The sequence below is a fragment of the Hyperolius riggenbachi genome, chromosome 2 (genome assembly GCF_040937935.1).
Source record: "Hyperolius riggenbachi isolate aHypRig1 chromosome 2, aHypRig1.pri, whole genome shotgun sequence".
NCBI lineage: Eukaryota > Metazoa > Chordata > Amphibia > Anura > Hyperoliidae > Hyperolius > Hyperolius riggenbachi.
In genome coordinates this window covers 66,873,971-66,889,193 of record NC_090647.1, presented here as the reverse complement: position 1 = coordinate 66,889,193, position 15,223 = coordinate 66,873,971, and the positions used below count along the sequence as shown (strand labels likewise).

The window sequence follows — 15,223 nt, the reverse complement described above, 5'->3', positions numbered from 1 at the left end:
CAAGAGAAATACCTTTTCAATCCCTTGAAATAGAGTTATAAAATAGGCTGCCCTCTCCCTAAGGTTAGGTTTCACCTTGCTTTCTGCTACATCTGCCCAGAACTGGAACTCATCGCAGGGAGTTAAGATACCTGAAATACAAAGAGAATACACACATTTTGTGTTAGATCAGCATTAACATATGTCTCCAGCAGACCTAACTTGTGAATATCAGAAGAAAAACAAACTGCAGGTCTTGGCTAAACTTTCTAATCAGAAATTCTATAATTTTATTTTTTATTTATATAGTGCCAACATCTTCTGTAGCGCTGTACAATGTATAAAAACATACAATAATGGGGAGCATAGTTACATGAGCAGTTCAACATACTATACAATCAGGACAACTAGTAACGCAAGTACAGATACATACAAAATGATGTGTATTTTGAATAACATCACCAATACTGAAGAGTGTTCATTTGATAAAATGCACAGAAACCGGAAACAAAAGGGGGAGGTCCCTGCCCTTGCGAGCTTACAATCTAGAGGGTAATGGGGTTGGAGACACTGGGGAGTAGACAAAGGGAATAGCAGATGAGGCAGTGAGCTTTAAATTCTAGCTATAGCAAATTATAGGCTTGTTTGAACAAGTGTGTTTTGAGGGTACATTTGAAAATTTCCAGGCTTGTAGAAAGACAGACAGGCTGTGGAAGAGAGTTCCAAAGGAGAGGTGACACTCGTCAGTGTTCTCCCCAGGCTCTTTTAGCCGGGTGCTCCACCCGGCTGGATTTGGTGACAACCCGGCTGTCATCGGCTCACCTCCTATGCTGTAAGCAGAGTTGCCCTGCATTTTCATCTCAACCCACCCGGCTACTATTTCATGCCACCCGGCTACTATTTCATGCCACCCGGTTGGAAAAAAATTCTGGGGAGAACGCTGCTCGTGAAAGTCCTGGATGTGAGAGTGAGAGGTGGTGACCAAGTTGGATGACGAGAGGAGTGAAGTTACCAGCAGGGAGGATATCTGGAGATTAATAAGGAAATGTATGGAAGGCATATCTTTTGTATAGCTTTGAATAATAGTGTTAGAAGTTTAAATTGGATCCTTTGAGTGATTGGCAGCCAATAAAGGGATTCGCAAAGAGGGGCGGCATCAGAGGATGGGGAAGGGAGGTGAATGAGATAAGCAGCAGAGTTCAGTAGGGACTGGAGAGGTGCCAGTCTTTTTTTTTTTTCCAGTTTTTTTTTTCTATGCCACAGACTAGGGTGTTACAGTATGCAAGATGAGAAATGATTAGAGCATGTAGAAGCATTTTAGTAGCCTCCTATGTAAGGGACAATTCTGGAGATAGTTTTGAGATGGAAGCAGTAGGAGTCCAGAGTTACTCTCAGACAGCACGCTATAGGAGTTGAGGTTATTGGTGAATTTTCAACATTAATGGTAACTACAGGTGGGGATAACAGAGATTTGGACGAAATATCACAGTCTCTGTTTTGCTCATGTTAAACAGTGAGATAAAAGTCCAGGTAGCACACCTTTTTCAAGGTTCAAATTTGTTCAATTTATTGCTTCATCAGCACATGAAAAAATTACAATTGTTTCGGGGCCACGGCGGGTCCCCTTCTTCAGATAGTGCAAACAAACAATTTCACCAGATAAGTGCACATCAAATATATACTCTCTATGAGGTGGATAGCCACCCATGACAATCAAAAGTAACTCCTCCCTTTCATTCCTCCCATCACATATAAACAACAGAGCAATTGTATACAAAGCCAATCATCACATAAGAGAATCCTCATGTTGCATAACTGAACGCTGAGGACCTACCATCTAGCTCGCATATTGGAGCTCACCATGCGTATCATGCCAATCTAAGGTTGCCCATGTGGGCAGTGTTCACTCACCCCATTGTGTCCATCAATGCCGATGGGGGCGGAAATCCGTCCCCATTCAAATTCCATAGGCTGCCGTTTCGCGCCACGGGCACTGTGACCGTTACCGATCGCTCCAAGTATTAATTGTCATGGAGACGGCATCACTTCCGCCGCGAGGGGCCCTTACACCACGTCACATCCGCCGAGCGATGGGAACAGCCCACACCACGTTGCCGTGGTAACCATTCCCTCTGCCGTGCGCCGAATACGTCATCAAAGACGTTGTGGTGGAAACAGCCAGGCTCATCCCACCAAGCGAACACGACACATTGTGGGTATGGGTCTGCGATCCACCGGCCAATCCTGGCTCTCATTTGCCTTCAATGCGGCGGACACATTGCACGGTTGCCTAGGCAACGATAACAATGCGACACCCGCACATGGCTTCATACGGTACGCAGCAGGGGTGTGCACCAAATCGATACAATGCGCATTCACGCCAAAAACCAGGCACGTTCGGGCACATGGGTGAGGGCACCGCCCACATATCAGGTTCCACCTTCCCCCAATAGTCATGGCAGTATGCATTATCTGTGTTCTTTCATACATATAATGGCATATACAGTACAGAAACATATATACCTAGTGAACATGAATCAGTTCTACTAATCTTTGCAAGAATGCTCACTGCTAATCCTTATACATCAAATGTGGAGGAAATGAGGAGAGAGGAGAACAAAAAAGAATGGAAAAAAGATGTCATGGAAGGAAAGAAAGGGGTGGGGAATGGGGGGGGGGGGGGAATGGAAAAGGAATTGGGGAGGGGAAGGAAAGAGGAGGGAGGGGGAAGAAAGAAAGAGGCTGAAGGGAGGAAATAGAGGTTATTGGTGAATTTTCTACATTAACGGTAACTACAGGTGGGGATAAAAGAGATTTGGACGAAATATCACAGTCTCTGTTTTGCTCATGTTAAGTCTGAGGAAACAGAATGACATGGATTCAAAAACATCAGACAGTCAGGGACTCAAGATAATAGTGTAGAGAGGTCAGGAGCTGAGAGATAAATTTGAGTGTCATCAGCGTAGAGGTGATACTGGAAATCAAAAGAATGTATTAATTGTCCCAGGCCATGAGTATAGATGGAGAAGAGGTCATAGATTGGAGCCTTGTGCTACACCAACCAATAGCGGGCGTGGAGAGGAAATAGAGTTGGAATAGGAGACAGTGAAAAAGCGTCCAGACAGGTAAGAGTTGATCCAGGAATGTGCAAGGCACTTGACAACCAGTGACGAGAATGTCTGGAGAAGCAAAAAGTGATTGACAGTGTCAAAGGCAGAGAAAGGTTGAGGTGTATTACTGCATAAAATTGACATTTGGATTTTACAATGAAGAAGTTGTTTGCAACTTTGGTGAGGACTGTTTCAGTGGAATGGTGAGATCGGATGCCAGACTGGAGGGGTGTAATAAGGAGTGGACAGAAAGTCTAAGGACCGCTCTGAATAGATGTGCGCTCCAGCAGTTGGGAAGCAAAGGGAAGAAGTGAGACTGGACGAGAGTTAGAGAGAGCTGTAGGGTCCACAGAAGGTGTTTTGATTAGTGGTGATATGACTGCTTGGTTAAAAGAGGAAGGGAAAATGGAGAGGTTGAAAATAGTTGTTAGAGCAGGGAGGAAGGAAGACAAGAGCTGGGGGATAAGACACAAGGGAATAGAGACCAAAGCACAGGTGGCGAGGTGAGATTTAGAGATTAGTGAAGAAAGTCATTGTTTAGTTAAAACAGTAAAAGCCGTTAGAGAGGGGGAGGTCAGGGTCAGGGAGATGAAGGTGTTTAAAGTTGTGTATGGTTATGGGATTGTGAGGAGATGAGCGAGGTGAAATATGACTACTTTTCAAGGGAAATGGTGTCCCTGAGCTGTTGCAGAATTTTTTTATAATGCTGAAATACAGTACTTTGAATACTTTGATAAATAGTAGGTAGAATGTGCTTCAAAGGTACCTTCTTTTTATTCAAGCCCCAACTTACCTTTATGTTTCATTCCTGCACTTAAGATTAATGTTAAAATGGAGCATTAAAAATAATTCCAAAAATGCAGCAGACCACAGGAGTCATCCCCCCCCCCCCCTCCCAAACTCACCTCCCTCCTGAGGTTACATGTTATTATCCCTCCAAAACTCACCTCCCTCCTGAGGTCACATGTTATTACCCCTCCAAAACTCACCTTCCTCCTGAGGTCACTGCACATGCCATTACCCCTCCCAAACTCACCTCCCTCCTGAGGTTGCATGTTATTACCCCTCCAAAACTTACCTCCCTCCTGAGGTCACGTCATTACCCCTCCAAAACTCACCTCCCTCCTGAGGTCACATGCCATTACCCCTCCAAAACTCACCTCCCTCCTGAGGTCACATGTTATTACCCCTCCAAAACTCACCTCCCTCCTGAGGTCACATGTTATTACCCCTCCCAAACTCACCTCCCTCCTGAGGTTGCATGTTATTACCCCTCCAAAACTCACCTCCCTCCTGAGGTCACATGTCATTACCCCTTCCAAACTCACCTCCCTCCTGAGGTCACATGCCATTACCCCTCCAAAACTCACCTCCCTCCTGAGGTCACATGCCATTACCCCTCCCAAACTCACCTCCCTCCTGAGGTCACATGCCATTACCCCTCCAAAACTCATCTCCCTCCTGAGGTCACATGTCATTACCCCTCCCAAACTCACCTACCTCAAAGTAATATTGAAGTGATGTAGAAAAAAAAGGTTAGCTACTCGACTATGTAGAGGGAACGCTCTGGATGCCATAAAGCCTTTCCAGTCATCTCTCCATGTCCTTGGCCCACCGCCATCCTTCCACCTACTGGTCAAATACACATTTTGAAGTCCTCATAAAGGCTTCAAAAAGTACTTTTGAAGATGGGTGGGTCCATACTGCTCATGCCTTCCGAGGAGTAAAATTTCAATAGTTCAATGGGGACATCAGTGGAGCGAGGGCCCAGAGAGCACTGGGAAGGCTCTATGCCATCCAGAGCCTTCCCTCTGTGTATTTTTTGTATCCAAGTCCTGTTTTTTAGTCGCTTTGCTTGAAGGCAGATGTCATACCCCCTCCCAAACTCACATTCCATTACCACCCTCTCCCAAACTCACCTCCCTCCTGAGGTCATATGTCATTAGCCATTCCCACATCAATTACCTTCTGGAGGTCACATGCCATACCCACTCCTAAACCCCAAGAACTAGCCCAAATGTATGTTTTAACTGTTATGGCTTACATGGGTGTTAAAAGGAGCAGGTGAATATGGCTGTGTAGGAAACAGCTTCAACTGTAAACACTGGGAAACACATGCTAGTATAAGAAAAAGGGAAAATCATACAAGAAGGTTGCCTTAATGCCCCATTTTATTAAGTACTCCAGCATTTTAAAAATGCACAGCAAAAATAAATACAATTTAGGCTCCCTGCACACTGCAAATCCGTTTTGCGATTCCGATTTGCAATTCCGATTTTCCCTGAATGCAATCAGCAAAATACGGATCAAAAAACGCAGCATGCAGTAACAATTAAAAATCGGAATCGGATGGAAAAACGATTAAAAATCGGAATAGTATGCAGTGTGCAGGGAGCCTTAAGGATACTTAAAGCAGAGATAAAGCCAATACACACTGGCTGCGTTAGCGTTTTGAAAAACGCATTCTCATTCCCTTGAATGAGAACTGCATCAAAATCGCAACAAAATCAATTGCAATGATTTGGGCGCGATTCTTATTCAAGTGAATAATTATGCATTTTTCAAAACGCAAACACAGCCAGTGTGTACCAGCCCTAAAATGTTATTTTAGATTTGTAGAGAGAATGTGGTTTAGAACATCTAATAACATTTTTATTATTGTCTGGATTCACTTTTCAGGGATTTCTCCTCACTTACTTCTCCAATGACAGGGTCCCCTAGAACAGGAACGGAGTCTGAAGGCATGGGGCCCACAGTAAATAGCGAAATGCAACTGCTGAGTGCTTTTAATAGAGATTCTTGTAATGCTTTCTGGCGCTTTTGAAGCTTTTTATTTTATTTTATTGCTAGTGATTTTTAAACCAATTTCCTTGGGGGGGCGTTAAAAATTGCAGCATAATCACTTTGTATGAGCAAATGAAAAGGAAATTTGAAGCATTCCTATACCTTGTATTGAAGCAAAATTGCTGCAAAAATGCTGCAGGACCCACGTTTGCCATTTGGATAAACTTGTGGAATCACCTCCATTGACTTTCATTAACCTACAACTGTTATAATTACCAGCAATGGCAAAGTGCGGCTAACATAGCCGCTATGGGCCCCAGGCCTATTTTAACCACTTCAGCACCACAGGGTTTTTTGCTTAAAAACCAGAGCAATTTTCACATTTCAGCGCTCCTCCCATTCATTCACCAATAACTTTTTTGCTACTCATCAGATGTAAATGATCTATATCTTGTTTTTTTTGCCACAAATTATGCTTTGTGAGGGTGATATTTGCTTTTAGTAATTATGCTATTATCTGTGCATTTTAAAGGGAAAAATGAGAAAAAAAAAAGAAAAAATACACTATTTCTCCATTTCCATGCACTATAGTTTTCAAATAAACAATGTTACCATAGGTAAAACCCACACATTGTATTTGCTAATTTGTCCTGGTTATCTCAACATTTAAATGATGTCCCTAGTACAATGTATGGCGATAATATATTAGTTTCTGGTTTGTGTTTTTTGTTTTCTCATTGTACTCTATCAGTAATTAAAAGCCCTTATCTTCATGATTAACAGTAATACACTCTCATGGCATACATATTGTAAAAGCTAAGTCCCTAGGGTAACTATGTATTCTCTTCTCAATGCTGTCACTTTTGGGGTTTTTTTACAAGTATTTATTTAGGGGTATAGAGTACATGAAAATAACAGTTTTATTGCTTTTCATTCAGTTTTCCGGTAAAAAAAAAATCACATGACTTAGCCCTCAGTTGTCAAACAACACAAACTCTATTCTCTCACTTGTCACGGTTAAAATGATACCCTATATACATAATCAGATAGCTTATTGGGCATACAGCACACTGTTTACCACAAGTACGCCTATCTACTCCCCTGAGCTTCAAGTAAAGTTTTGTAGGGAGTAGATAAGCGTAGCAAGGGAGGTAAAGTGGTTAATAAAACATTGGCATACAAAGATAAAAAGAAACATCTTCTCTGGAGTTACAAATCAAATGGGTCATGGCTCCTTTAAGTATATAACAATGTGGCACAAACCTTGCAAGTCCTCTTCTCCACCGGTCTTGGAATCCCCCCTGCCGGTGACTGGCCTCCTCAGTACACTTCCCAAGCCTTGCTCCAGGTCACTGAGCAATGCCTGCAGCCTAGGATCAAACTCCTTGCTCCACTTCTCATCCTGGCAATAACACATCACATAGTAAGAAAAATGAGGCATCCAAAAACAACATCCAAATAAATCAGCAAAATGCTATTTGCCTTGTCTTAACGCGACTGATGTAGCCACACAAAAGATGAACCAAGAGCGTGATTTAGTAAGGCACATTCGGACATCTCCAAATATCTTCAGTGGACTGGATTCATGTGAAATTTTGAGTTATGAAGTGTTGGGTTATATCAGACTATTGTAGTGATGAAATGTTTGTGTATTAGTGGTTATGTGACTGTAGTTTTTTAGCACTGCATATCTAAAACAGCCTGAATTAAATACAAATTTTTAAATAACATTTAAATTAAATAAAATTTAAGTTCCCACTGTACTTGCATGAGACTGCATGTACACAAGTGCAAATTTACCATTCCCCAGTATGTTTTCGTACGGCCCGGGTCGGTGCTCTAATCCAATGCAGCATCAGACAATTTCTAAAAATCTATTCCAGGTTTTCTTAGAACTGACATCTTCTGCAGCTTTTTACAGGGCCTCCGGTGCCCGGAGCAGATGCGTTTCCACCATAGGCTGTATGAGAAACACATCCGTTCTCTGGGAAGAATCACAGGGGGACATTTATCAAGAGTGTCTGAGACAAAATTGTAGTAGGTTTTTAGGAATCCGTGCAGAACTGTCTCAGGCATCCTAAGAAATCACTAGATAGTGCAGATTCCTTCTTAAACTGTTGTAAAATAGGTGATTCTCAGATAGTGCCGTGTGTGAGGGAAATTGCTGTTCCTGAGGTAACCAATACATCTGCTGTATTGATACAGAAAAGAGAAGTTATAATATATTATTTACGGAAGATTATTTTAGGTTAACTGACAAGATGTAATGTAAGAAAGTATATAATATTAATGTATTAAAACTGAAACAGAGGATCAATGCCCAGCACTGGAAAGGTTAAGCACAGAACAGCTTCCCAGGAAACCTGGCAGCAGGGGGAGGAGCCCTTCACAAATCATGTCTAATCCTCACTGCACAAGCTGTGTAGAACTGCTATTAAGCATTTCTTAATCTGCGACAGTTTAGGAATGGATTTGCACTTTTCTTAACTGTAGTGCAGTTCTAGAAATTCACGCTAAACTGCCACTATTAAGTAGAATTTAGGAATGTTCTTATGATCATGCAGAATAGTTATCCTGCTAGTTAGATCTGTTTAAGAAGAAAAACCTGTCGGTATTGCTTTGATAAATCTGGCCCACAGACCACAAGAGTGCGTTCCACTTAATGCAACAGACTCAACGGATGCTTTGCACACTGACAAGTGTGAATGGATCCAATTTTTTTTTTCCGCTATAGTGGAAACTGAGCCTAACTGTTTCTTAGAGAACTCACCATCTAACCCCTACCATAGTCATGTGTTTATCACAGTCTAACGCCAATTTGGTAGTAGTCCATTGGGCGCCAGTTCAAAAATTTCATCCCGTCTTCCCCCTTCCCTCCAGGCATACACTCAGAAAGAGCGCAGATTTAATTTGGGTTTGGAGATAGCCGCTAATAGAATATTAGTGAATTACCTATATTCTACAAATTGGGCTCTAGCTAATACCAACATTGGTAATTTTTACCAATATTTTACAATCGTCTACCCTGACTTTAAAGGAAACCTAAACAGAAAAAAAACATGAGTTTCACTTACTTTGGGCATCTACCAGCCCCCTGCAGCCATCCTGTGCCCTGGCAGTCACTCATGGCTCCTCCGGTCCCCCACTGCAGCTAGTTTCGTTTTTGCCGACTCGGAGTCGGACGGCCGCCATGCGTACCTTTTTACGCACTCCCGCTGGTGCAGGAAGCTATCGCGGACATTAACAAGTAAGTTTTTACGCGTTACAGGTGCAATGCGTAAAAATGTACACATTGCACCTGTAACGTGTAAAAACTTACTTATTAATGTCCGCGATAGTTTCCTGAACCAGTGGAAGTGCGTAAAAAAATACGCATGGCGTCCGGCCAACTCCCAGTCAGCAAAATGAAACTAGCTGCAGCGGGGGACCGGAGGAGCCATGAGTGACTGCGAGGGCACAGGATGGCTGCAGGGGGCTGGTAGATGCCCCAGGTAAGTGAAACTCATGTTTTTTCGGTTTAGGTTTCCTTTAATTTTATCTGGACCCTCCATGTATGGGGCATAGCCCTAGCCTCCCTGCCATGCCGCAGTCTCTGCTGATTTAAGAGCCGTCTTTTCACCGGCAGAGCCACAATTAACATTGTGGTTTATTTTACGTAGAGTAAAGCCCATTTTACCAGTGCCCAGCCCAAAGTACTTGTTTTGCCCTCCAGAACTGTATGTATAATGATCTCATGATACAGAACAACAAAACCACCTTTCCAAAAACAACCACTGTAAGAGGCGTGAGCAGAGGAAAGGGGATAGTTAATTATTCAAAACACATATAGGAGGTGATCATGACCAGCAAAGCACCAATAAAGAGGAAATGCAGTGATTGGACAAGAGCCTCATGTAGGCTTCTCAAATCAAGGGGTCCTGGTGCAGCCCACATTGCTACATCACTGCTTCCATTCACTGTCTCAGCTTCCTTCTGTAGCCAATCATTTCCGTGACAACAAAGACTTTGGGAAGACAAGTGGTGAAGAATGGTTAGATGTTGTCCTCTGGTTACTGGTGTCTGGTCAGTGTCACTGAGGCTCTCTTCACATCCATGGGACATGTGAACATCTGTGGTCATGGCAGGTTGTTAGAGGGAGATGTCTGCAATGAGGTCCCAGGTCGCAGCAACAAAAACTTGGTGCGGATTCTAACTCTTCTGTTATATACAATTCAAAACAGCAAGATCTGTCTGAAATTCCGCTCTACAGAATGCCAAAATAGTAAACAAAGATTAGTTTACCAGGCAAAGGACAACACTGTGCACATACATGAAAAAAAGGTGCCTGGAAAAAAGGGAGCAGGGGTTGCCACTAGTAGAATCTCACTAAAATGAGTGATATTCTTCTACTGAATGTCCCTAGTAAAATAATCTGTAATATTAACTGATATTTTACTGTGGCTAAACCTTACCCTAACTCTCACTAAGAACCCTCCCTTTACCGGTACCTAACCCTAAGATCACCCCTGGTTGTACCTAAACCTAAGAACCCTCCCAGGTGGTGCCTTACCCTACCCCCCCCCCCCCTCCATGGCGCCCAACCCTAACCCCTCCCTAATGCTTTCCTCCCCCCTCTACCACAAAGTTTAAATGTGTGCGGCAATCAAGGAAAATGTCAAAGCCTGGAAGTGCCCAATTAGCGGTAGCAATTTAAAATAATCCTGGGTGCTGGGGCTTGCGGGAATGATAATAGTGGCACTGCATTGCAGAATAACGGTATGGAGCAAATGCAAATAGCGGCATTGCATTGCGTAATAACAGTATTGCAAAAATGCAAAAAGCGGCATTGCATTGCGGAAATGCAAATGCCGCTATTTGAATTTCTGGAAGCCCCAGCGCTGTAATTTCAAATCAGCTACAACTAATCGGGCGCCAGTGACACAAATGCCGAGAAGGCAAGGTGTGTTGCCGAGAGAAACATATAGTTTCTAAAGCCGTGATTTGCGGCAAAAAAAAGTAGATTGAGGCACCCCCAAATTTTCTTTTCTTTGCCCCTGATCGGGTCTTTTATAATAGGTGCCCATGGTGGCACCCTTTTTTCCGAAAGGGATACTGAGCCCTTTTTTTCTGCTTTGCACTGTACAGCGAGTGCCCAGCTACTGCTACCACTGTTTACCTTGGTGGTTTGTGATTCAGAAGCTGACCTGAGAATCAGTGAATTGTAACATTTTATAAAGAACATTAGGATTTAATTTCTACCTCTGCGCTCATTGAGATTTACAAGAACAGCGTGACATTTAATAAGGTAGTTCAATGTGATGTTTACACTGGCAGCTGAGCATACTTCATTATACTATTACATTAAAATTCACTGCCTTTGCCATGCTCAGTTGTTAGGTTGGTCATACACGTCATGATTTTTCTAACCGATTTCCAGTAGATATGATCACTTTGATAAAATCTGATGGTCATCTATTAGGGCCCATTTCCACTATCGCGAATTCGCATGCAAATTTGCATAGCAATACAAGTGAATGGGACTGTTTCCACTTGTCAGGATTCATTTGCGTTTTTCTGTGCAGAAAAAATTTGCATGGTAGAGCCATCAGAATTTGCATATCGCATACCGCTATGCGAATCGCATACAATGTATTTAATAGGAAATTCGCATGAGGTTTGGGTATGCGAATTTTCATGCGAATTCGCATAGAAACAATGGAATAGCACACCAGCACTGCCATGGTTAAATTCGCATACATCGTCATCCATGCGAATTTTCATGTGAGAATTTGCATAGACCCGCATGCAAAATTCGCATCTGCATGCGAATTTTTACTGCGGCGATTCGCACCGCACAAGTGGAAATGCAGCTTATCCCAAGATATCCAATGATTACTTCTTGATCTATTTTGGACAGTTTATCAACTGAAATTCTGATTGGACATGCTGGAAAATCTCTGTAATTAGTTTAGGGCTAATTCACACTACAAGAGCTTTTTAAGCGCTAGAGATTTTTGAAGCTCTTGCTAATGCAATGCTTTGAGGGATTTTTACAAAAATCACATCGTTCCCGTGTGGACACACACATCGGATAACGTGTGGGGTATCTTTTGGATTTTTGATAGGATAACATTATCAAGAGCATTTAAAGAGACTCTGAAGTCTCCCTAAAATGAGGTTTTTATTTTAAAAACCTCATTAACATAATAGTCCGAACTAAAACATCACAGAACCGCGGCTGAAAGCCCCCTCGATCACCCCAAACTCACGGGGGTACAGGGCAGGCAAAATCCACGACTTTCTTGGTCATGGATTTTGGTGCCGCCTCTATGCGCATCAATCAGCACGTATCTCCGCCTCTCCCCCGCCCCTCTCAGTGAATTAAGACAGAGGGGCGGGGGAGAGGCGCGGGGGAGAGGCGCGATCCAGGCTTATTGACGCGCCTAGAGGCAGAGCTACACTGCCTCTATGCGGAAGGAGCCCGCGATTGTACCCAGTGAGTTTGGGGTGATCGAGGGGGTTTTCAGCCGCGGTTCTGCGGCGTTTTAGGTCGGACTATAATGTTAATGAGGTTTTTAAACTAAAAACCTCATTATAGGGAGACTTCAGAGTGCTTAGAAAAGCTCTTGTAGTGTGAACAAGCCCTAAGGGGGGCAAGACTGGAGCAGTGAGGAATTGATGGCTCCATAGCATCACACTGCATAGAACACAACAATGCTTGGAATTTGCTAAAATATATACCCAGCAGCTCATGGTGACCCAATACCACAAGGAAAGTATAGGGAACTAAAAGACAGTAAAGCCTTCCTACTGAAAAGCAATCCAATAGAGCCATATAAATCCCTGCCATGCACTAAGGAGGACCAAAAGTCTGAAACAGGCTGTCTGCATGTTGGGTTGGCGTGGCTCTCTAAAATTTAAAGCTATAGGCTTGCTATACACCAGAAGTTCGGATGTAAGCCTGGCCTCAGGGACATAAAGCGATAATTTTCACATTTAGTAGCGGTGCATTGTGGGTAACCACAGATGTTTACTTAAAGCTGAATTATTGCAAATCCCTTCTGTTTTAAAGGGAACCTAAACTGAGATGGATATGGATTTTTCCTTTTAAAATAATACCAGTTGCCTGACTCTTCTGCGGATCCTGTGTCTCTAATAGTTTTAGCCACAGCCCCTCAACAAGCATGCAGATCAGGTGCTCTGACTGAAGTCAGACTGGATTAGCTGCATGCTTGTTTCAGGTGTGTGATTCAGCCACCACTGCAGCCATAGAGATCAGCAGGACTGTCAGGCAACTGGTATTGTTTAAAAGGAAACATCCATATCCCTCTCAGTTAAAGGAAAACTTAAGTCAAAAATAAAAAATGACATTTACTCACCCGGGGCATCCCTCAGCCCCCCGAAGCTGGATGGTGCCCTCGCAGCCCCGCTCCGATCCTCCTGTCCCCGCCGGCGGCTACTTCCGGGTTCGGCGACAGCCGCCCACAGGCTGGGATCACGGCTGATTTTCCGCGTTCCCAGCCGCTATATCACCCTCTATGCTGCTATAGCGTATACATGCTATAGCAGCATAGAGGGTGATATAGCGGCAGGGAATGCGGAAAATCAGCCGCGATCCCAGCCTGTTGGCGGCTGTCGCCGAACCCGGAAGTAGCCGCCGGCGGGGACAGGACGATCGGAGCGGGGCTGCGAGGGCACCATCCAGCTTCGGGGGGCTGAGGGATGCCCCGGGTGAGTAAATGTCATTTTTTATTTTTGACTTAAAGAGACTCCGTAACAAAAATTGCATCCTGTTTTTTATCATCCTACAAGTTCCAAAAGCTATTCTAATGTGTTCTGGCTTACTGTAGCACTTTCTACTATAACAGTCTCTGTAATAAATCAATGTATCTTTCCCCTGTCAGACTTGTCGGCCTGTGTCTGGAAGGCTGCCAAGTTCTTCAGTGTTGTGGTTCTGCTATGAACTCCCCCTTCCTGGCCCCTCTCTGCACACTGCCTGTGTATTATTTAGATTAGAGCAGCTTCTCTCTTCTCTCTTATCTTTTACAAGCTGGATAAATTGTCCTCTGAGCTGGCTGGGCTTTCACATACTGAAGAATTACAGACAAGGGCAAAGCTGTTTGCAGGAGAAAAACAAGCAGCCTGAAACTTCAGTGCATGAGAACTGCAGGGGGAAAGAAACACACAATGATCTCTTGAGATTCAAAAGGAAGGGTGTATACAGCCTGCTTGTGTATGGATGTATTTTCTATGTGTGGGCATACTGTACATCAACCTACTTCCTGTTTTGGTGGCAATTTTGTTTGTTTATAAACAAACTTTTTAAAACTGTTTTTAACCACTTGTAATGCGGCGAGGAGCGGCGAAATTGTGACAGAGGGTAATAGGAGATGTCCCCTAACGCACTGGTATGTTTACTTTTGTGCGATTTTAACAATACAGATTCTCTTTAAGATTTCCTTTAAGAAGGTAAACCACTCTAAAATATATAGATACAGAGTTTGCCCTGTAGTTAAATATTAAATTATTATCCAAATTACCTCAAATCAGATAGCGATCGATCTACTTAGCATATCAAGTCATAATTGACCAGTGTATGGCTAGCTTTTGTCCAGCCCTCTGTCCAATGTGCTTAGTAGGCAAAAGAGGGGGAAAAAGTGTTCCTATTTAAGAGGCTTCACACATACTTGTAGAGTCCACCAATCTACAGCAGGGTCCTGTTTCATCTTCGGGCTGAGCTCTCGACCATTTACGAGCACATCTCAACTGGGTATGTGCAAGTAAGGTCCAAACAAGCCCAGTAGAAGCACAGTAACAGTACATCCAAAGAGAATTAAAGCGGATCCAAGATGAAAAACTAACTATAACAAGTAACTTGTCTATATATCTTATCTATAGTTTAGATAGTTTACACAGCAAATATAGCTTCAAACAGCTTTAATAGAAAATGATTATTTCTTCCTGTGATACAATGACAGCAGCCATGTTGTTTGTAGACATTACACAGAGGCAGGCTTATCTGTATCTTGATCACTAAGCCTGTGAAAAAACCCAACCCCCCTCCTCCCTCCTCCCCTCTGCCTCTGAAATCAATGGCTAGTAACACCTCCTACTCCTACTCCTCCTCCTCCTGCCCAGACTGAGCTCCCATGAGCCCTTGCTACTGCCAAGGCTCTCTGAAAACCAGTGGGTGGGGTTTATTTAGTTTATAGGGAATTAGAGTATTAAAACAAAAACAAAAAAAGTATTTGGCTTGAGGAATGCCCTATAAACAATAGGAAAGGAACACAATTATGCAATGAGTAAAAGTTAACCTCGGATCCACTTTAATTGAGATGCAGCACATCTCGGGGAATCCCTGCAGAGAAGCA

The 15,223-nt window shown here is 43.2% G+C and overlaps 1 protein-coding gene across 2 annotated transcripts in view; it reads right to left on the bottom strand.

Annotated features, from left to right (window-relative positions):
- Positions 1 to 15,223, bottom strand: part of DYNC2H1 (dynein cytoplasmic 2 heavy chain 1) — a 508,393-nt gene that overhangs the window by 480,096 nt on the left and 13,074 nt on the right. For both annotated transcript variants that reach the window (XM_068266870.1, XM_068266871.1), the window contains exons 3-4: positions 7,137 to 7,275; positions 13 to 131 (exon numbers count right to left, since the gene is read on the bottom strand). In XM_068266870.1, coding sequence (XP_068122971.1) covers positions 13 to 131; positions 7,137 to 7,275 — 258 coding nt within the window. The remainder of the gene's footprint in view (positions 1 to 12; positions 132 to 7,136; positions 7,276 to 15,223) is intronic.